A 23,336-nucleotide genomic window follows, 5' to 3' on the forward strand; every position below is an offset into this window, starting at 1 on the left:
GTGGTTAGGAAGGCCTTCATCAAGCATAGAATTAAGTTTAGGAGCCAAGATGTAATGCTGCAGCTATATAGGACCCTGATCAGACCCCACTTAGAATACTGTGCTCAGTTTGGGTCGCCTCACTACAGGAAGGATGTGGAAGCTATAGAAAGGGTGCAGAGGAGATTTACAAGAATGTTGCCTGGATTGGGGAGTCAACCTTTTGAGAATAGGTTGAGTGAACTTGGCCTTTTCTCCTTCGAGCGACAGAGAATGAGAGGTGACCTGATAGAGGTGACCTGAAATGGCTAACACTCGAGGGCACAGTTTTAAGATGCTTGGAAATAGGTACATTGGAGATGGTTTGGGTAAGTTTTTTACATAGATAGTGGTAAGTGCTTGGAATGGGCTGCCGGCGGCGGTAGTAGAGGCGGATACAATAGGGTCTTTTAAGAGACTCCTGGACAGGTACATGGAGCTTAGAAAAATAGAGGGCTCTGGGTAATTTCTAAAATACGTACATGTTTGACACAGCATTGTGGACTGAAGGGCCTGTATTTTAGGGTTTTTATGTTTCTATGTTTTCTATGTTACCATCATTCCTACAATCCTGATTGAGAAGTTACAGAACCTGGGCTTCTGCAGTTGGATCCTTGTCTTCTTAACCAGAAGACTACAGTCTGTGCGGATCGGTGATAACATCTCCTTGCTGACTATCAACACTAGTGCACCTCAGGGGTGTGTGCTTAGCCCACTGCTCTACTCTCTCTATAGGCATAGCTCAAATATCATCTGTAAATTTGTTGACGATACAACCATTGTTGGTAGAATGATGGTGATTGGTGGTGATGAGAGGGCGTACAGGAGTGAGATATGCCAACTAGTGGAGTTGTGTCACAGCAACAACCTGGCACTCAATGTCAGTAAGACAAGAGAGCTGATTGTGGACTTCAGGAAGGGTAAGATGAAGGAACACATACCAATCCTCATAGAGGGATCAGAAATGGAGACAGTGGGCAGTTTCAAATTCCTGGGTATCAAGATCTCTGAGGATCTAACCTGGTCCCAACATATCGATGCAGTTATAAAGAAGGCAAGACAATGACTATCCTTCATTAGGAGTTTGAAGAGATTTGGTATGTCAACAAATACACTCAAAAACTTCTACAGATGTACTGTGGAGAGCATTCTGACAGAAAGGAGCTGCAGAAGGTTGTAGAATTAGTTAGCTCCATCTTGGGTACTAACCTACAAAGTACCCAGGACATCTTCAAGGAACAGTGTCTTAGAAAGGCAGTGTCCATTATTAAGGACCTCCAGCACCCAGGGCATGGCCTTTTCACACTGTTACCATCAGGTAGGAGGTGCAGAAGCCTGAAGGCACACACTCAGTGATTCAGGAACAGCTTCCTCTCCTCTGCCATCCGATTTCTAAATGGTCATTAGGAATTTTAAACACTACCTCACTTTTTTAATATATATTTCTGTTTCTTGCATGATTTTTAATCTTTTCAATATAGGTATACTGTAATTGATTTATTATTATTTTTATTTTGTTTTTTCTTCTATATTATGTATTGCATTGAACTGCTGCTGCAAAGTTAGCAAATTTCACGTCACACGCCAGTGATAATAAAGCTGATTCTGAATATCACTCACCTGTTTGTCCATAGCTCTTTCTGGGGGCTTGCTGCACATCAGTCCAGGGATCAGGGATTATGTGTCACATGTGGCATTTGGTTTGCAAGAACTCTGGGTGGTGAAAAGTATAACATGAACACAAGTCATGATGTTTCCTGGCTTTATTTCTCTCCCTCATTAACTTTTTTGAGGAATGGAAGCACACCACAAGTCTGTTTTATTTTGTGGGATTAGCAGCTTGGGTGTAGGGGTGATGGAGCTTGCTGTCAGGGACGATTCAGGGTTGCTAATCGTAAACACTGATCGTGTGAATGCTGGAATACACAAAAATGCAGAGGAACTCAGCTGGTCAGGCAGGGTCTATGGTGAGGAATAAACAAAGCCTGATGAAGGGTCTCGGCCAGAAATGACTATTTATTCCCATTCATAGATGCTTCCTGACCTGCTGGATTCCTCTAGCACTGTGTGTGTGTGTTGCTTAAGATTCACGAAGGGTCTCGGCCCGAAACGTCGACAGCGCTTCTCCCCATAGATGTTGCCTGGCTTGCTGTGTTCCACCAGCATTTTGTGTGTGTTGTTGTTTGAATTTCCAGCATTTTGTGTGTGTTGTTATTTGAATTTCCAGCATCTGCAGATTTCCTCGTGTTGTTCCTCATCTACCTCACCCACTAATTGCACACCACACATTCATCAATGTCTCTTTTTAAATAAATTTGTCAATAGTATTTAACCTCCTGACAATTTGAAATGCTCACTTCTCTCTGTTCCCTCCCCTTGCCCCCCTTTCCTCTGTACATGCCCCACATTCTCCTCTTCACTACACCCCACCTCCCTTCATCCCAGACTAACTTCCCCCATGCTGCCTTCCCACACTTGCTCCTTTTTCCACTTCCACTCCAACCATTCTGTTACCCTCCCTGACCCTCGCACCCCCAATCCCTACCCCTTCTTGTTTCCCTCCTAACTCTTCAAACTTTAATTTGCATTCACTCTTTGTCTTGTTATTTTATGTTCACGCTATTTACTTGTATTCACATTTGCACTGTTTGTTGTCCCTTGCACTCTGGTTGATCTTTCATTGATCCTGTTACAGTTACCATTCTATAGATTTGCTGAGTGTGCACACAGAAAAATGTATCTCAGAACTGTATATGGTGCACTTGATGTACTTTGATAATAAAACTTATTTTGATCTTTAAACTTCTTTTAATTCTTCCCCTCCCCGTTTTCTCCCCCTCCACTCTCCCCTTCCTCCCTCTCCTCTGGGTGTCTTTCTGTGTGTCACTCATACTCTCTTCCTCTCTCCCTTTCCCTCTCTGTCTCTCCCTCTAATCATTTGTAATTAGACCTCCCTCCCACCCTCTGCCCATCATCCATAGTCGCTGGTAAACACCTTGTGAAGCGTGCTGGCTTTTCTGATGGGTTAACTATCAGAGTGTTTTGCTCTGGGTGGAGGTAGGAATGATTTGTCGGAATAGGATTAGACTTGTCTGTTCGTGGCACTCCCTTTACATTCCTGATTTATCTCAAACAGCAACCTCTGGCAGAGTCTCCCTCCAACTGTTCCTCGGTGTACTATCCCACAGGCCCTTTGACCCCAATCTCTGGTTTACAGACATCACCAGAATAAACTGGGATGAGGGGAGCTGAGTGAAAACTACTGAACCTGTAGATGTCTATGTTTGCATGGATTATAAGGTGCCCACAGCCCATCCTTCTCCTAACCAACAACTTTTTGCTCAGTCCCCTACATATATATCACCATCTACCGTGTATCATAGAGCACAGAAAAGGCCATTTGTCCCATCTAATCTATGCTAAGATGTTATTCTGTCTAGTCCCATCAACCTAGACTTGGACCATCACCTCCATATCCCTCTCATCCATCTACTTATCCAAACTTCTCTTAAATGTTGTAACCAAATTCACATGCACCACTTCAGCTAGCAGCTCTTTCCACATTTGGTCCACCCTCCCCTCCATGAACTCTCTATATTTCTGTCTGCCTCAATAAAGCAGTTAGCATAATCAAAGACTCCACGCACCCCAGAGATTCTCTCTTCTCCCCTCCTCCTTCAGCTTAAGAGTGTGTACCACCAGGCTCAGGAGTAGCTTCTACCCCACTGTTAAATGGTTCCCTAGTATGATTAGTAAGACTCTTGACCTCACAATCTGCCTCATTATGAGTTTGCACCATATTCTTCACTTGCACTGTACTTTCTCTGTAATTGTTACACTGTATTCTTAATTATTATTGCTTTACCTTGTTCTACCTCAGTGCACTGTGATCTGTGTGAACAGAGTGCAAGAGCAGAGTGCACTGTAGCTCAGTTCTTGTGACAATAATGAACCAATTCTAATTCCAATCAAAGTGGGAGGTGAGAGCTCTGCTGCTCCAAGCAGGGGATATCTGATGCTAATTCTTCATCTGTTCCTTCTCTAGAATGCTTCCATCTGCTCCTTAGCATTCCATGTTAGGACACGGAGAGAGACTTCCTGATTACCATTCCGGTGCTGGTGGCAGCTTGGCATAAGGACAAAGAAATAGGAGCAGGAGGAGGCCACTTGACCCCATCAAGCACTGCCCCACCACTCAACATGATCTCTGTTCGTCACCATTTCTCTTCTGTGCCAGTTCCTCATCATCCTCCATTCCTCAATCTTTCAAATATTATCAACCTTCACTTTAAACATGGAGTTGGACAGCATAAAAATAGGCCCTTCGCTCCACCACACCTCTGCTGACCATCATGCCCGTTTATATCTATTCCACCCACTTATCTGCATTAATTACATGTCCCTCTATGTGATGCTCATTCAAGTACCTGTCCAGGTCTCACCTGACTGTTGTTACTGTTCCTGCCTCCACCACATCATCTGGCAGTAGATTCCAGGTATCAATTTCCTTTGGTGTGAAAACATTTACCCCTCAGATCTCCTCTAATCATCCTTCCTCTTATCTTTCAACTACACCCTCCAGCTTTAGATACCTCTACCATGGTAAGAATGGGGTGTCCAGGGAGGGGTAGCACCTTTGATGAAGCGTTGGTTGTGTCCGTTTTGGGGCAGGCCACTTATCTTTGTCCCTACCGGACACTCAAGTCTCACCTGTGACAATGGCCACATACTGCTTTGACAGGTGGCCTGAGCCAGATGAGGGTAGTCCATGGGCCTCGTAGTGAGACTGGGACAGCATCCAAAGTCAGTTCTGGTGAACTGGGCAGATGAGATCAACTGTGAGATCCAATGGTCAAGGAGGTGGTTCTACAACACTTCATGGAGAGTGAAGGGCATGGTGAGGCACAGAAGAAGTCATGGCCATCGACTACAACCAGGGAACTCCCTAGCTGTGATGACAACTTGTACCACTGGACCTGGACTTCCGAGGTCGAGAGAGTGGAACTGCCCCAGAGCATCAGCTTTTCCGCATGTTTCCTGTCATAGTCGATATGACTGACAAGCAGTCACCATGGGAAACAGATGCTGATTACCTACCCTATCTTGCAAAGTTATACACATCTCTCATGCCTCCCTTGGTTCAGAGCACACAGACCCAGCCTATCCGATCTCTTCTGATCAAGCTTTCCAATTCAGTTTGAATCCTTTCTGTGCCCTCTCCAGCTTAGCTTTCTATAATGTGGTGACCAGAACTGCATACAATGCAATGTGGCCCACAGAACTTTCTGGAACAGGGCAAGTTCATAGGGTTGTTAAGAAGGCATAAGGTGTGTGTGGGGGGGGTGGGGGGGTGGTCTGAGTTCAAGAGCCATGAGGTAATGTTGCAATACTGGTGGGACCACATTTGGAATATCGGGTTTGGTTCTGGTTGCCTCGTTATAGAGAGGGGGCAGATTTACCAAGATACTGGCTGAATTAGAGCGCATGTCTTAGAGGATAGGTTGAGTGAACTAAGGCTTTTCTCTTTGGAGCAAAGGAGGATGAGAGGTAACTTGATGGAGGTGTACAGGATGATAAGCAACATAGATCGAGTGGATAACCAGAGGTTTTTTCCTCAAGGGGAAATGCCTAATAAGAGGGGGCATAATTTTAAAGAGATTGGATGAAAGTACAGGGGGATGCAGAGAGTAAGTTTTTTATACAAGGAGTTGTGTGAGTATGTGGAATGTCCTGCCAGGGGTGGTGGCTGAGACTGATAGATTAGGAGCAACGAGATAGGCACATGGATGATAGAAGAATGGAGGGTGATGTATGAGGGAAAAATTAGATTGATCTTGGGTTAGGTTATAAACTTGGCATGGCATTGTGGGCCAAAGGGCCTGTGCTGTGCTGTAGTTCTGTTCAAACTTTTATACTCAATGCATCAGCCAAGTGCACTCCTCAGTCTTAAGTGGCCAGCTCCTTATATTTTATAATTATGTCTCCTTGTTTGTAACACTCTCCCTAGTAAGAACATCTCAACATCTCCCTTGTCCTGACCTCTTAGAATAACCTCCATTCTCTTAGAATAACCTCCTCCCAATCATCTTCTGTGATGACATTCCTTTTGTTTAGTTACCTGCGTTTTCTGGGGAGAATGGTGAAAATGGGTGTTGAGAGATTTCATGGAACAAGGGCTGCACCTTGATATTCTGTTGATATAGAGTCATAGAAAACCTACAGCACACAGTGCTGCACCGAACATGTACTTACTAGAAATTATCTAGGGTTACCCATAGACCTCAATTTTTCTAAGCTCCATGTACCTATCCAAGAGTCTCTTAAAAGACCCTTTTGTATTTGCCTCCACAAGCGTTGCCAGCAGCCCATTCCATGCACTCACCACTCTCTGCGTAAAAAAAGAAAAACTTACCCCTGACATCTCTTCTGTACCTACTTTCAAGCACCTTAAAACTGTGCCCTCTCATGTTAGCCTTTTCAGCCCTGGGAAAAAGCCTCTTACTATCCACATGATCAATGCCTCTCAACATCTTGTACACCTCTATCAGGTCACCTCTCATCCTCCATTGCTGCAAGGAGAAAAAGTCAAGTTCACTCAACCTATTCTCATAAGGCATGCTCCCCAATTCAGGCAACATCATGGCAATCCCCTGTACATCCTTTCTATAGTTTCCACATCCTTCCTGTAGTGAGGTGACCAGAACTGAGCACAGTACTCCATGTGGAGTCTGGCCAGGGTCCAATATAGCTCCAACATTACCTCTTGACTCTTAAACTCAATCCCACGATTTATGAAGGCTAATGCACCAAAGTTATAAGAGCAGAATTAAGCCATTCGGCCCATCGATTCTGTTCCGCCATTCAATCATGGCTGATTTTGTTTCTCTTGATCCCATTCTCTTGCCTTCTTCCCGTAACCCTCAACCCCTTTACCAATGTAGGACTTATCAACGGCTTCTTTAAATACACCCAGTGGCCCTGCCTCCACAACCTTCCATGACAATGAATTTCCAATTCACCACTCTCTGGCTGAAGAAATTTCTGCTCATCTCAGTTCTAAAGGGACTTCCCTATATTCTGAGCCTGTGCCCTTGGATCCTAGACTCCCCTACTAATGGACACATCTCCACATCCACTCTATCTAGGCCGTTCAGTATTCTGTAGGTTTCTATAGAACATAGAACAGTACAGCACAGGAACAGGCCCTTCGGACCAAAATGTTGTGCTGAACCAATTAAATTAGTAATCAAATGGCCAACCAAACTAATCTCGTCTGCCTTCACAATGTCCATATCCATTCCATTTTCCTTTCACATATATGTGCTGATCTAAACATCCCTTAAAAGTTCCCAATGTATCTGCCTCTGCCACCATCCCAGACAGTGCATTCCAGGCACCCACCACTCCGTGTAAACAAATGCCCCTCATATCTTCTTCGAAATTATCCCCTCTCACCTTAAATGCATGCCCTCTAGTATTAGACATTTTAACCCTTGGGGGGGGGGGGAAACATATTGTCTGTCTACTCTATCTATGCCTCTCATAACCTTATAAACCTCTACCAGATCTCCCCTCAGCCTCCAACACTCCAGAGAAGACAATTCAAATTTGTCCAACCTCTCATTACAACACATGCCCTATAATCCAGGTAACATCCTGGTAAATCTCTTCTGTGCCCTCTCCAAGGTCTGAACATCCATCCTATAACAGGCTGACCTGAACTGAATGTAATACTTCAGGTGCAACCTACTTAGAGTTTTATAAAGGTGCAACATAATTTCATGACTTTTGAACTCAATGCCTTGACTAAATAGGCAAGCATGTCATACGTCTTAACTACCCCATCAACCTGTGTGGCCACTTTCAGGGAACTGTGAACTTGGATCCCAAGATCCCTCTACTCATCAACACTGTTAAGGATCTTGCCTTTAATAGTGTACTGTCACTTTGCATCTGACCTACCCAAGGTGCAGCACTTCACAGTTGTCTCAGTTAAGCTCTGTCTGCCATTTCTCTAACCATAGTTACAACTGATTTATATTCCACTGTATTCTTTGCCATTCTTCTGCACTTTCCACAGCACCACCAATCTTCGTATCATCAGCAAAAATATTAACCCACCCATCTACATTTTTCTCCAGGTTATTTATATGCACAAACAGCAGAAGTCCCAGTATAGATTCCTGTAGAACATCATTAATGCCAGACCTCTGGTTAGAATAATTTCCTTCAACCACTACCTTCTTGGGCAAGCCATTTCTAAATTGAAATGGCCCATTCACTATGCATCCTGTACATCTTAATCTTCTGGATGAGTCTCTCACAAGGAACCTTGTCAAACACGTTACTAAAATCTATGTAGACAATTTACCTTCAATCACCTTGCCAAAAAACTCAATCAAGTTGGTAAGACATGACTTGCCCTGCACAAAGCCATGCGGGCTCTCTCTAATTAGGCCATGGTTTTCCAAATGCTCATAAATTCTATGTCTGTGAATTATCTCCATTAACTTCCCTACCACTGACATGAGTCACTGGTCTTTAGTTTCCAGATTATCCCTGGTTCTCTTCTTGAATAATAGAACATTAGTTAATAGCCAGTCCTTGGGGACCTCACCTGTGGCTGCAGAGGACCCAAAGATATTGATCAAGGCTCCAGCCATCTCTTTTATACTTCTCTCAATAATCTGGGGTATATCCCATCAGGCCCTGGGGGACGTCCACCTTAGTGCTCTTAAAGAGTCCCAACACTACCTCCTCCTTTACTTTGAAATGCCCTGGCCTATTCATATGCTCAGCACTGATCTCCCAATCCTCTATATGCTCCTCCTTGGTAAACATTGACGTGAGTTACTCATCAAATACCTCACCCACATCCTCTGCATTCAAGCAAATGTTCCTCCCTTTATCCTTAAGTGGTCCCACCCTCTAGTTATCTTGTTCGTGTATGTACAGAAAGCCTTGGGATTCTCTTTAATACTACTTGCCAAGGACTTTTAATGGACCCTCTGGATTTTCCTAACTTCCTTCTTGAGTTCTTTTCTGAGTTCTTTTTAATCCTCAGGTGTCTGTTCGATTCTAGCTTCCAAAGCTTTACATATTTTTCCTTTTTCTTCTTCAATAAATTCATCACCTTTCTGGATATCCAAGGTTCTCTTACCTTGCCATCTTTTCCTTCCTTCTGACCAGAACATACCCGTCCTGTAGTCTGTGTAGTTGCTCCCAATTAATTCTTCCTCATTTCTGCCTACTGCTCTGCTCCCATTTAATACATCATCACAAGGTCATGCTTAAGCTTATCTATAACTATCATAAAACTTAAGGAGCTGTGGTCACAGTTCACCCACTGAAAGGTCAGTCACCTGGCCTGGCTCATTATTTAACACCAGGTTCAGTATAGCCCCTCCTCTTGTTGATTTAAGAAACCCTCCTGGATGCAGCTAACAAGTTCTGCCCTATATAAACCTCTAGCACTAAGAAAGTCCCTGTTTATATTAGGAAAGTTGAAGTTCCCCATGACAACAACTGTTTTGTTTTTGCTCCTTTCCTTAATCTGCCTGCATACCTATTCCTCAGTACCTGGTAGTTATTGGGTGGACTGTAGTACAATCCCATCAAATGATTGCACCCTTCCTATTTTTGAGTTCTATCCATATAAACTCCCTTATGTCCTCTCTGAATGCACTCTTTCTCAGTAAGATCCCTCCTCATTCTTCTGAACTCCATTGAGTACAGAATCAGAGACATCGAACACTTTGTCATGTTAAATCTTTCACTTCCAGGATCATCCTTGTAAGCCTTATCTGGACCCTCTCCGGAGCCAACACATCTTTCTTTAGATACCGGTTCCAAAATTGCTCACACTATTGGCCAATAAAGCCTCAGTGGTACCCACAGGGAGCTCAGCATCTATGGAAATGGATAAACAGTCGATGTCTTGGGCCGAGATCCCTTCAAGCCTCAGCAGTACGATATATCCTTACTTTTATGTTCTAGTCCTCTCAAAATGAATGCCAACATCATATTTTCCTTCCTTACCACTAACTTGATCTGCAAGTTAAATTAAAGGGAATCCTGAACTAGGATCTCAAGTCCCTTTGCACCTACAATTTATGAATTCTTTCCCCAGTTAGAAAATAACCTTTATTCTTTCTACCACGGTGCATAGTCCCTCAAATCTCTGTGCTGTATTCCACTTGCCACTTATTTGCACACTCTCCCATCCCGTCCAAGTCCTTCTGCAGACTCACTGCTTGTATGACACTATCATGCTTTCCTGGTATCATCTGCAAATTGGCCTCAGTGTCTGAGTATGAAATGATGTGACAGCTTTCGGTACACAACAGAGGTGTGAATAAGATGCTGCAGAGTCAAGACTTTGAGGTTTTTGATAATGAGTTGCATTGCAATTATCGGAAACCTCAAACACTTAAAGGTATGTGGCGACCCATTTCCTGGCGCATCCAAACCGACTCACAATTAGGTAGCCTACGGGGGTTTGCGAGCACAGAGCTTTGGAGCCTCTGCGCCATGGGGGGCCGGTTGAGGGAGGCTTAAAAGTGAGGCTGAAGTTTTCGAATAAAGTTTTTTCCTTCGACTGCAGTTACCGACTCCGTGTCGTAATTTTAGCGCTGCGTGTAGCACACCGCTACAGGTAGCCAGTTTATAGGAGATAGAATATTACGGCATAGAACAGTCACTTCAGCCCATGATGTTGTGCCATCCTTTTAACCTAATCTAAGATCAATCTAACCCTTCCCTCTGACATAATTCTTCATTTTGTTTTTCATCCATATGCCAATCTAAGAGCTTCTTAAATGCCCTTAATGTATCTACCTCTACCAGCACTCCAACATGTTCCATGCACCCAACACTGTGTGTGTGTGTGTGTTTTTTATTTATACACACACACACACACACACACACACACACACACACACACACACACACACACACACACACACACACACACACACACACACACACACACACATATATATGTATTTAAAATACACACACACAAACTTGTCTCTGGCTGTGCACTCGATCTATGCCTCTTATCAACTTGTATACTATCAATTCACCTCTCATCCTCCTTCCTCTAAAGAGAGAAGCCCTAGCTTGCTCAACCCATAAGACATGCTCTCGAATTCAGGCAGCATCCTGGTAAATCTCCTCTGCACCCTCTCAAAATCTTCCACATCCTTCCTATAATGAGGTGACCCGAATTGAACAGAATATTCCAAGTGTAGTCTAAACAGGGCTTATGAAGCTGCAATATTACCTCTTGAACTCAATCCCCGACTAGTGAGGTCAACACATGATGTGACAATGAGCTGCATTTTTCAACAAACTTTATCATAAAATGCATTTTGGGATATTGGAACAAGGTCTTTCAAAATAGCAAAGGGAACGGTGTCTAGTGGTTGAATTAGTCAACCATGAGTCCCTGGCACTCATGCTGAAACAGTTCCAGATGCAGTCACAACACTGAGTAAGCTGTTCACTGAGACATGGAGCCAAGGTCCAGTGACCTGCAGGAGGTTTGGAAGGCTGCCAAAAAGCAAGTTACTTTCGTTGGTGCTACTGATGCAGGGATTGGTGCAGAAGAAAAGAAGTTGTACTAATTCTTTGTAAAAGACTATAAAGTTTTTGCCAGTTTTAGTGAGGGCATCAAGGCTTTGGAGTGGGTACTGGCAATATTACTGAATGAAGGATTTCTGTAGAGCAAATGAAAATCTGAGGTTGTCGTTATTATCGAGGAAGTTAATGGGAGAGTTGCTTAAAGTCAGGAAGGTTCTGATGAACTTAGAAGAAAACAGGAGGGTCAGGTCATTGATTTTCCAGGCTTCTGAGGATGAGACAAAGGAACAAGTTTTTCCACACTGCAAGAGATATGGAAGTAGGATCAAAGCAGGTTTTGAACTGGGGACTGGAAAACTGTTTGCAGGAAACATATTTTCATGGCCATTGGTAAACCAAAGTTCATACCATGTCAAAACTTTCTTCCCCCCAGGCGGCTAGTCTGATCAACCAATGTAGCTTTTTTTTAATTATCAAAGTATATGTCACCATATGCTACTGATGCACCATCAATAACTCTCTGAGACGTGAGGCGAGATACTGGCTTTTATTGACTGGAAGAAAGAACAAGCAGCAATTGACCACCATGCTACATCCTGGAGACAGAGAGGCAGGGCTCAGGCCCCAATCGCCTTTATACCGGGGTCTGTGGGAGGAGCCACGGTCAGTGGGAGGAGCCACAGGAGCAGTCAGTGTTGGGGGGGGGGGGGGGGTGGTTGTCCAAACAGGTATATGTAGTTCACCACAGCTACCCTGAAATTCATTTTCTTACAAGCAGTTACAGGAAAATGAAGCAATACAATAGAATTTCTGAAAAACTATAAATGACAAGGACTGACAAACAACCACTGTGCAAAAGAAGACAAATGGTCCAAATAATAAATAAAAGTAAATAGATAATTGTGGAAACATGAATTGTAGAGTCTGTGAAAATGTTGAGGTGTGTAAATTTATCTACCCTCCTCTATCTATAACCCCCATCACTGCACTGTAAACACTTTAAGCCACTTTTTACAATGTTCCTTACATTGTATAAAGAATAAAATATTGAGTATTTATGCATATTTATTCCATATCTATACCTCAACCCCATACTTGTTGTTTAGTTACATGTCATGTCCTGACTAACAGACAGCAGTATATTCCTAAGTCAAGGACACCTCTTTTTCCCTTATTAGAGAAACAAGGAGAGGCTGTGGTGTGTCGAAGAGTAGTCTTCGGAGTACTGAGAGTCTGTGTCCTTATTGATGCTTTGCTGCACACTTGAGCGCTCGGTCAGGGTGCCTGTGTGTTTTTGTTGGCGGTGGGGGGTCATTTCTTTGCTGTTTCTTTGCTGTTGCTTATGGGGGGAGCTGAGGGTAGGGCTTTGGGGGTTCTAACATTTACCTGTCATTCATTCTTTGGGGCACTCTGTTTTTGTGGATGTTTGCGAAGAAAAAAGAACTTCAGGATGTATATTCTATACATTTCTCTGACATTAAATTGAACCTATTTAAATGTATATGGCAAATAAAGTTGATGCTTGGGAAGACAATGAAGTAGGACTAATGGGAATAGAGGCGCGAGTGGACTTCTTCTGTGGTGACTCTGACTGAGGGCTATTCACTCTCAACTGACTTCACTACTGACCAAACATAATTTCCCATTTCACCATATCCTTTCACCATGCATCCTTTCTCTCAAGGGACCAAATCTCATTTACAAACCTGTCTCCACAGCACCACTCTCCACTGCCCAGGCCTCTTCAATAGAGAGCCTTTGCCCCTCTCATGTCTTCTTACTGCTCAGTCTCAGTGGTGCATCTCATTTTCCCTGTCATTTTAGCCACAGTGGATTGTCTTCCTGGGTCATTCAAAGGGGGTTTGGTTGACTCTCCCCTTTTCCACAGAGAATATCATATATTTCCTCACCTTCCAGTTCTTACTTCCAAAACACCAGAACTGGTCTGAGTGATGAAGGTGACTGGGCAGTGAGCAGAATTGGTTATAGCATCGACTCACTCCCAACACTTTAATATATAATATCCCATATAGCACTGAGGGAACAATTCAAAGTCATTGAGGTGCACAACATTGAAAGAGGCCATTCAGGCCACTGAGGGCATGCTGACCACTGTTTCCATCCCAACTGATTTGGGCTGACCACTGTTCCCATCCCAAATGGTCTATTCCAAGCACTGTTCCCATCCCAACTAGTCCGTGATGACCACCATTCCCATCCCAACTGGTCCATTGTGACCACTATACCTGTCTAAACTTGCCTGCATTTGGTCCAGATCACTCCAAGCATTTCCTATCCAAGTGTTGTGATTGTATCTGCCTCAGCCACTTTCTCTGAGACCATTTCCATTTACTGACTACCCTCCCAACCTACTCAATCTGTCTCCATAATTAATTCCCACAAGTCCAAGCAACATCCTTATCAATCTCCCCTGCACTCACCTTTTAAAGTTTCAAAGTACATTTATTATCAGCATATGTATCCAGTACATAACCTGCAATGTGTGCTTTTCACAGACATCCATGAAATAAACAAGCCCCATAGAATGATAGAAACATCGAAGCTGTAAAGTCCCCCACTCCCTTCCCAGAAGCAGCAGCAGAAAGCATTGAAGAGTCTAAGCATCGAAGCACCAGAGTCTGTTGAACCAGAGCTCATCAAACTATAGTCCATTAGCTCTTTGGTATCTCAGTCAGGCTCTCTCTTTCCTGCGAGGGGGAGAGAGAGAGAGAGAGAGAGAGAGAGAGATTAAGGTCACTCCTGCAACAATGAGAGTGGAGATCAGCAGCTGATTGCATTCTCTGTTTATGCCATCAACTCCCGTTTAATTTTTGAGCCACTTGTATGAATTAAGGGGCAATTTGCAGTTCTCAGTGCTGATGTGGGAGGAAACCAGAGTGCACGGTTGAAACCCACCCAGTCACAGAGAGAACGTACAGACTCTATATAGACAGCACCTGAGGTCAGGATCGAATGTGAGTGACCAGCACTGAAGGCAGCTACTGTGTGTGACCCTGTAGTAATGAAGAAAGTGAAAAATTCCATAGAACCATAGAACATTACAGCACAGATACAGGCCTTTTAGCCCTTCTTGGCTGTGCCGAACCATTTTTTCTGCCTAGTCCCACTGACCTGCACCTGGGCCATATCCCTCCAAACCTCTCTCATCCATATACCTGTCCAAGTTTTTCTTAAATGTCAAAAGTGAGCCCACATTCACCACTCTTTCCACACTCCCACCACTCTCTGCATGAAGAAGCACCCCCCTGTTCCCTTTAAACTTTTCCCCCTTCACCCTTAACCCATGACCTCTGTTTTTTTTTCTCCCCTGGCCCCAGTGGAAAAAGCCTGCTTGGATTCACTCTATCTATACCCATCATAATCTCCCCTCATTCTCCTACGCTCCAGGGAATAAAGTCCTAACCTATTCAACCTTTCTCTGTAACTCAGTTTCTCAAGTCCCGGCAACATCCTTGTAAACCTTCTCTGCACTCTTTCAACCTTATTAATATCCTTCCTGTAATTAGGTGACCAAAACTGCACACAATACTCTAAATTCGGTCTCACCAATGTCTTATACAACCTCACCATTACATTCCAACTCTTATACTCAATACTTTGATTTATAAAGGCCAATGTACCAAAAGCTTTCTTTTCAACCCTATCTACTTGTGAAGCCACTTTTAGGGAATTACGTATCTGTACTCCCAGATCCCTCTGTTCTACTGCACTGCTCAGTGTCCTACAACTTACCTTGTATGTTCTACCTTGGTTTGACCTTCTGAAGTGCAGTACCTCACACTTGTCTGCATTAAACTCCATCTGCCATTTTCAGCCCATTTCTCCAACTGGTCCAAATCCCTCTGCAAGCTTTGAAAACCTTCCTCACTGTCCACTACACCTCCAGTCTTTGTATCATTGGCAAATTTGCTAATCCAATTTGCCACATTATCATCCAGATCCTTGATATAGATGACAAATAACAATGGACCCAGCACTGATCCCTGTGGTCACAGGCCTCCACTCAGAGCAGCAATCCTCCACTACCACTCTCTGGCTTCTTCCATTGAGCCAATGTCTAATACAGTTTACTACCTCTCCATGTATACCTAGCGACTGAATCTTCCTAACTAACCTCCCATGTGAGACCTTGTCAAAGGCCTTACTGAAGTCCATGTATACAACATCCACTGCCTTCCCTTCATCCACTTTCCTGGTAACTTCCTTGAAAAACTCTAATAGATTGGTTAAACATGACCTACCATGCACAAAGCCATGCTGACTTTTTCTAATAAGTCCCTGTTTATCCAAATACTTGTAGATCCTATCTCTTAGTATTCCTTCCAATAACTTACCTAAAACCGATGTCAAACTTACCGGCCTATAATTTCCCAGCTTACTTTTTGAGCCTTTTTTAAACAATGGAACTACATGAGCTATCCTCCAATCCTCCGGCACCTGACCCGTGGATATCGACATTTTAAATATTTCTGCCAGGGCCCCTGCAACTTCAACACTAGTCTCCTTCAAGGTCCGAGGGAATACCCTGTAAGGTCCTGGGGATTCATCTACTCTGATTTGCCTCAAGACAGCAAGCACCTCCTCCTCTTTAATCTGTATAAGTTCCATGACCTCCCTACTTGTTTGCCTTGTTTCTATAGACTCCATTCCAGTTTCCTTAGTAAATGCAGATGCAAAAAACCCATTTAATATCTCTCCCATTTGGATTTTAGTGGACCAAAGGAAAGATTGAAGAGATAAACATAGGTGTCCAATTTTTCTTAGTTTTCTCAGGTTGTCATTGTTTCCATCATATTTCCTTGGGAACCACTTTGGACTCTGGCATCCATGGTTTTCTCCACAGTTGTCCAAATGCGTAGCTGTTGGAGGAAGGAGGGAATGTCCTTTGTTGTGAATTATTGTCTCCTTGCTCCTATTTTGTTTATGTTCTTCTTCAGTAAGGTGATTCTACAGACCAAAGCCAAGATGCCCCCTCCCAAAGATATTGTGAAGATTGCTGTGCAGATGCCCGGGGCTTACCCTCAGCTCATAGACCTTGACCAGGTAAGATACTCAGTTGGAGTGTTTCACCCATGGTGGAAAATTTCCACATTTCTCCTCAGCTTCCTATGGCAGGAGGAGGAGGACAGCTCGAGTAGCTGGGCAACCTGTAGTCAAAGTCAGGTTTATTGTCATCTGCACAAGTACATATATGGACAGGTAGAATGTAAAACTAACTTGCAGCAGCATCCTAGTGAATAGCGCTGGATGCACAACATTCACAAGGAAAACATAAATTTTCCATAATTTTTACAAGAAAGAACACAAGCAGAACCAAAAAATAAAATCTATTGCAGTGCAAAGTAGTCATAATGTTGTAATACTAGGTTGGGCAAGTTGGTTCAAGAGCTAACTGGCCGAAAGGAACTAGCCGCCTTTGAACTTGGTGGTGCAGGACTTCAGGCTGAGCTATAGTGTCAGGCTGGGTATATATAAAGCAGATGCTGATAGGTTCCTGATTAGTAAGGGCATCAAAGATTACGGGGAGAATTAGGTCGAGAGGGATAATATATCAGCCTTGATGGAATGGCGATACAGAGTAAATGGACCAAATGACCTAATTCTGCTCCCATGTCTTATGGTTCACAAACGAGGCTATTGTGAGGGGCAGGAGACTGGTCTAAATGGATACTATTGTCCACTGTCTTCTGAGCCGTACAACTGAATCTGAGTGTAAGGATGAAGTCACTCAGTCTTTAATTATGTCGCCTGGTGCTTAAAGCTTCTTAACAATCTACACAAAGCCAGATATTGTACTTTTCAAGACTGCAATCAATAAGACCCATGGATTACCAGTTAGACACTGAGTTAGTACACAGCCATCCCAGAATTCACTATCTTCAAACCTCTTTCAATCAGGAAGCTTTAAATAATCTAAAGCATCTGGGTTCAAATTTAAATACAAGTGAAAAGTATTGAGTTTTTTTAAATTTCTGGTTGTCTGGGAGTTCTTTTTGGATTGACCAAAATCCTTCTCGGGGTGTTTGTAGTTCTGATGTCTCGGGTGGGCCTACCCTGAAGATGCTCATGAGCTCAGAGATACCTAGAGTCTTGGATCTGACCACCTTTCCAGCTTTGCAAACATTGTAACATAATACAATTTTGCAAAACGTTTCCTGAAACTTCAACCAAAGGAAATTTGAAAGTAAGCAAGCAAGTTCATAGCCAAAGTCGAGGTTATTGTCATCTGTGCAAGTACGTGTGTGCACAGGTGCAATGAAAATCTTGTGTAGCAGCATCACAGACCCATAGCATCAGATAATCAGCATTCACAAGAAAAGTATAACTTTAAACATAGATTATACACAACTTTGTCAAGAAAGGACACAAGTAGAACAAAAAGCAAAGTCTGTTGTCGATCAAAGTGGTCACAGTGCTGCTATATTAATGTACCTTTTGGGGTTTTTCCAGCTGGTTCAAGAACCAGATGGTTGAAGGGAAGAAGCTGTTCTTGTACCTAGTGATGTGGGACTTTAGGCCTCTGTACCTCCTGCCCAATGGGACCTGTGAGAAGATGGCATGGCCTGGATTCTGGGGATCTTTGATGATGGGTGTTGCCTTCCTCAGTCAATGCCTCCTGTAGATGCTACCAATGGAGGGGTGGGACATATCCACCATATGCTTTCTGTAGCTACTTGCATTCCTGTACATTTGAATTGCCTTACCAGACCATGTTGCAACTTCTCAAGGTTTCTTTTCTTTCTTTTTAAATCTTTTTATTAATTTTAAACAAATATAAATGAAACATGAATACAGAGAGTTTGAGAATACATAATTAATAGGTTAAGTATACATTCAAATAGATGATAATCCATATATAATAGCCTCCCAAACTCATAGTAATTACGAAAAAAGGAGTAAATAAGGAAAAAAATCCCCAAAAAAGAAAAGAAAAATAACCTAACCAACACAGGCCATTGCATTATGTCAAATATACACAGTAGTGTCGATAACTCTGCACCTCCATCCAAATAATTAAGGATAATAGAAGCAGGGTTTAGGAAAAGTCAGTTTAACTCATATGAAAATGTTGAATAAATGGTCTCCAAGTTTCTTCAAATTTAACTGAAGGATCAAAGACAACACTTCTAATTTTTTCTTAAGCTCACCTGTCAAGGTTTCAACAGTACATCTGTAGATGTTAGAGTGTTTGATGACAAGATAAACCTCCTTAACCTCTAGGAAAGTGACAATGCTGATATACCTTCGTATAAATACTGCCCCTTTCAAGAGTTATCATTCACCAAGAAATAACAGAACTTACACCAGCATAAACTTAAAATGGAAGTATATTTACAAATATTTCAACTTTAACAAACAGTTAACAGAAGGGCCCATTACAGTTAAATTAGTCAATAATGTGCACATGTACACTGGCGCTCATTGCTGGGTAGTAGGGTGCTTTGCATTAGTTACTCACGGCGCAGAGCCCATGTTTGGCATGAAAAACACCAGCCACATTTCGAACTTGTCTTGAAGTCCGTTACGAATTGACTGGCGAACTCAGAAGTATTGGCACTTCCTTCATGGAACCATTCATCTACACAAAGAGTTTCTTACAACAGTGTCACTCCTTCGGGTGGGGTTCCACGGGCATTTTCCATTGTGCTCCTCTCTGCACCTCACTTCTCCCCCAATTCCAGCAAAAGAAACTGCCCAAAAACCCATGTTCTCCTAGAAATTGGATGCCACCAAGCTCTCTCAAATGTTCCATGGCATCCCATTGGACAGAATGTTATCAGGACAAACCCGAATGGCTGAAACAACATACCTAAGCTAATCAAATGTCTCATTATCTTAACAGAAACAAAATAATGGACTATAAAATTTAATTAATAGAATGCACTGCATTTTACAAGAAGTCTGCAGAAAATAAAATAGCCATCAGCTTAACTGTAATAACTCAATTATACATTATCTTAACCAGGGTATTAGTTATAATTATAATATAATTATAGTTATTAGTTATAATTATATTAGGTATAATTATTATTATCTTAACCATCCTTAGTTTTGCTGCGAGGTTAGGGAGATGTACTGTTGGAAGGATCTTGACTGGCTGCATTTTGTTCTGGTACAATGATTTGAATGCACAGGAATGTAAGAAGTTGTAGAGAGTAGTGGGTTCTGCCAGTGCACTATGGTCACATCCCTTCCCATCATCAATAGTATCTACAGGAAGCACTGCCTCAAGAGGCCCCACCATCCTTGCCATGCCATCTTCTCACAGGTCCCATTAGGCAGGAGGTACAGAAACCTGACGTCCCTCAATGCCAGGTTCAAGAATGATTGCTTCCAGTAGACCATTCAGCTCCTGCATCAACAAGCACAGCCCTAATCACAAAATAAATATCACAACAATATGACTACTGTCCTGACGAAGGGTCTCAGCCGGAAACGTCAACAGTGCTTCTCCTATAGATACTGCCTGGTCTGCTGCGTTCCACTAGCATTTTGTATGTGTTGGTTGTGTTAATATGACTACTTTCATCACTTTGCACTAAACTGGACATTTTTGTTTTGTTCTATGTTCAATCTTGTGTATAACACTGGACAACAATTTTTTTCAAAAGCATTGCTTCCTTGGTTTGTTTTTTTTTGTTTATGATAGACCACTTGAAGCTGAACATAAATATAATTTCAGACTACTTGTATCACATAGGGATCTGGAGAAACAAGAAATTAACTTCTATTGAATGTCACGTGTTTCATTGCATAATGATGTTGATGCTTTGCAATAGTTCAACTAAGCTAAAATGTTTCGTTGATGATTTCCATTTGTATTCAGTGTCAGAGGCTTCTTGCTTAAATGTCTAACAATGATCAGTCAGCATTGATGGATTCCAGTTGCCCTGCTACGGTGTCTCCATGACCACAATGTCCTGGTGAAACTTTTCACCATGCTTGTCATTGACAGTGCCAAGATTTAGAAAAGTAGAAACATAGACAGCCTAGAGCACAATACAGGCCCTTTGGCCCACAAAGCTGCACCAAATATGTCCTTACTTTAGAAATTATCTAGGGTTACCAGTAGCCCTCAATTTTTCCATAGCTCCACATACCTGTCCAGGAATCTCTTAGAAGACCCTATCATATTCGCCTCCACCACCATTGTTGGCAGCCCATTCAATGCACTCACCACTCTCTGCGTTTTTTTAAAACAAAACCTTACCCCTTTCATCTCCTCTGTACTTCCTTTGTAGGGAAGAAGTCTAAATGGGAATGCAGAAAATGAATCTTCAGTGACATGTTGCACTTGATGATTTTATATGATTGAAACATGTCAAGCAGCTGCATGTAATTTGGTGCTCTGTAGTTGCCAAAAAAAAATTTCAGTGACATCCTTGATTACCTTCCATGTGATTTTCTCCAGTCCAACTAGAAGTATTTCAAGTTGCCTGTCATTAGTAACCTGTTCGATTTGTGGACCAACAAAAATGCCTTCCTTAATCTTGAGGCAACACGAGTGAATCTGCAGATGCCGGGCTGAAACATCATCACTACCTCCTCCCATAGATGCTGTCTGGCCTGCTGAGTTCTGCCAGCATTTTGTGTTTTTATTTTTCCTTAATCTTGACATCAGTTATTCCTACTGGAATTATGCATTGAAATAACAATTATATGTGATTTCAAAATATAGAGTATGATGGGGAAATTTCATGGTGATTTTCATTATCAGCAGCCCAAAATCCATAAGATACACCCAGAAGTATTCAGGAAGCAAAATATTTGTTGTTCAGTGTAATTTATGGATCCTGATGAAGATTTTCGGCCTGAAACATCGACTGTTTAATCCTCTGCACAGATGCTGCCTGACCTGCTGAGTTCTTCAGCATTTTGTGTGTGTTTCTCTGGATTTCCAGCATCTGCAGAATGTCTTGTGTATGTGTTTCAAGTGAATGCTGCTTATATGATGTCTTGTGCCTGTAAGGTATCTGTACATTTGATAATAAACTTGGCTTTATAGTGCTGTTCTGTGAAAGTGGTCTCACCACAAGTGTGACCTTGTGGCGACCCATTTCCTAGCATATCCGAACCGACTCACAATTAGATAGCCTACGGGGGTTTGCGAGCACAGAGCTTTGGAGCCTCCGCGCCATGGGGGGCCGGTTGACAGAGGCTTAAAAGTGAGGCTGAAGTTTTCGAATAAAGTTTTTTCCTTCGACTGCAGTTACCGACTCCGTGTCGTAATTTTAGCACTGCGTGTAGCACACTGCTACAATTGGTGACCCCGACAGTCCAAACGATTTTTGGACCAGAATGACCGACGCCGCCTCTGTTCATGCGGTTTCGTTGAAACTGCCAGGTTTCTGGACACAGCGCCCGGACCTATGGTTCCAGCAAGCCGAAGCCCAATTCCACGTTCGCCAGATCACCTCAGAAGACACCCGCTACTACTACGTGGTGAGCTCCCTCGACCAGGACACAGCGGCCCAGGTCGCGGAGTTCGTACAGTCGCCCCCGGCAGACGGCAAGTACACGGAATTCAAAGCCCTGCTCCTCAGGACTTTCGGACTCTCACGGCGCGAGCGGGCTGCCCGTTTACTGCACCTGGATGGCTTGGGCGACAGACCTCCATCGGCTTTAATGAATGAGATGTTGTCTCTCGCCGACGAACACACACCCTGCCTCATGTTTGAGCAGGCATTCCTGGAGCAGCTAACCGAGGACATCCGCCTGCTGCTGTCCGACGCGGATTTCAGTGACCCCCGGAAGGTGGCAGCCCGGGCGGACTTGCTGTGGAACGCCAAAAAGGTGAGCGGGGCGTCCATCGCACGGATCTCCCAGCCCCGCTCCCGGCAGCAAACCAGTCCAGGCCCGGCCGCAGAGCCCGCCAACCCCCGGCCCAATGAACACTGGTGCTTCTACCACCAGCGGTGGGGTGCAGAAGCCCGCCGTTGTCGCCCGCCCTGCGAGTTCCCGGGAAAAGCCAGGGCCAGCCGCCGCTGATGGCTACGGCGGCTGGCCATCGGGATAGCCTCCTGTATGTGTGGGATAGAAGGTCGGGACGCCGGTTTTTGGTCGATACTGGGGCTGAGATCAGCGTTTTACCTCCAACGAGTTACGACACCCGCAGCGGGGCACCGGGTCCCCCCCTGAGGGCCGTGAATGGCAGCACCGTACGGACCTATGGCACCCGCCAGGTGCAGCTACTGTTCGGCTCCAGCCAGTTCACGTGGGACTTCACACTGGCCGCCGTAGCCCAACCGCTTCTGGGTGTGGATTTTTTGCGGGCTCACAGCCTGCTGGTCGACCTGCCCAGGAAGAGACTAGTACACGCCGAGACCTTTCAGACGTTCTCCCTGGGTGCAGCCCAGTTGCCGGCCCCTCACCTCGGCTCCATCACGCTGTCCGACAACGACTTCACCAGGGTCCTGGCGGAGTTCCCATCGGTTCTGGCACCGCAGTTCACAGCAGCCATGCCCAGGCACGGCGTACAGCACCACATCCCGACCCAGGGACCACCCCTCCATGCCCGTGCTCAGCGGCTTCCCCCGGACAAGCTCCGACTGGCGAAGGAGGAGTTCCAGAGGATGGAGGAATTGGGGATCATCCGGCGGTCCGACAGCCCATGGGCTTCCCCCCTGCACATGGTGCCCAAAGCGACGGGGGGCTGGAGACCCTGCGGCGACTACCGCAGGCTGAACGAGGCTACCACACCGGACCGCTGCCCT

The 23,336-nt window shown here is 43.9% G+C and overlaps 1 protein-coding gene across 2 annotated transcripts in view; it reads left to right on the forward strand.

The window, feature by feature from the left end:
• The window catches only part of elmo3 (engulfment and cell motility 3), a 139,755-nt gene that overhangs the window by 15,397 nt on the left and 101,022 nt on the right, over positions 1–23,336 (forward strand). For both annotated transcript variants that reach the window (XM_059992528.1, XM_059992526.1), the window contains exon 2: positions 16,560–16,665. In XM_059992528.1, coding sequence (XP_059848511.1) covers positions 16,588–16,665 — 78 coding nt within the window. In that variant the 5' untranslated portion in view covers positions 16,560–16,587. The remainder of the gene's footprint in view (positions 1–16,559; positions 16,666–23,336) is intronic.

This window comes from Hypanus sabinus, chromosome 17 (genome assembly GCF_030144855.1).
Source record: "Hypanus sabinus isolate sHypSab1 chromosome 17, sHypSab1.hap1, whole genome shotgun sequence".
Classification (NCBI taxonomy): Eukaryota; Metazoa; Chordata; class Chondrichthyes; order Myliobatiformes; family Dasyatidae; genus Hypanus; species Hypanus sabinus.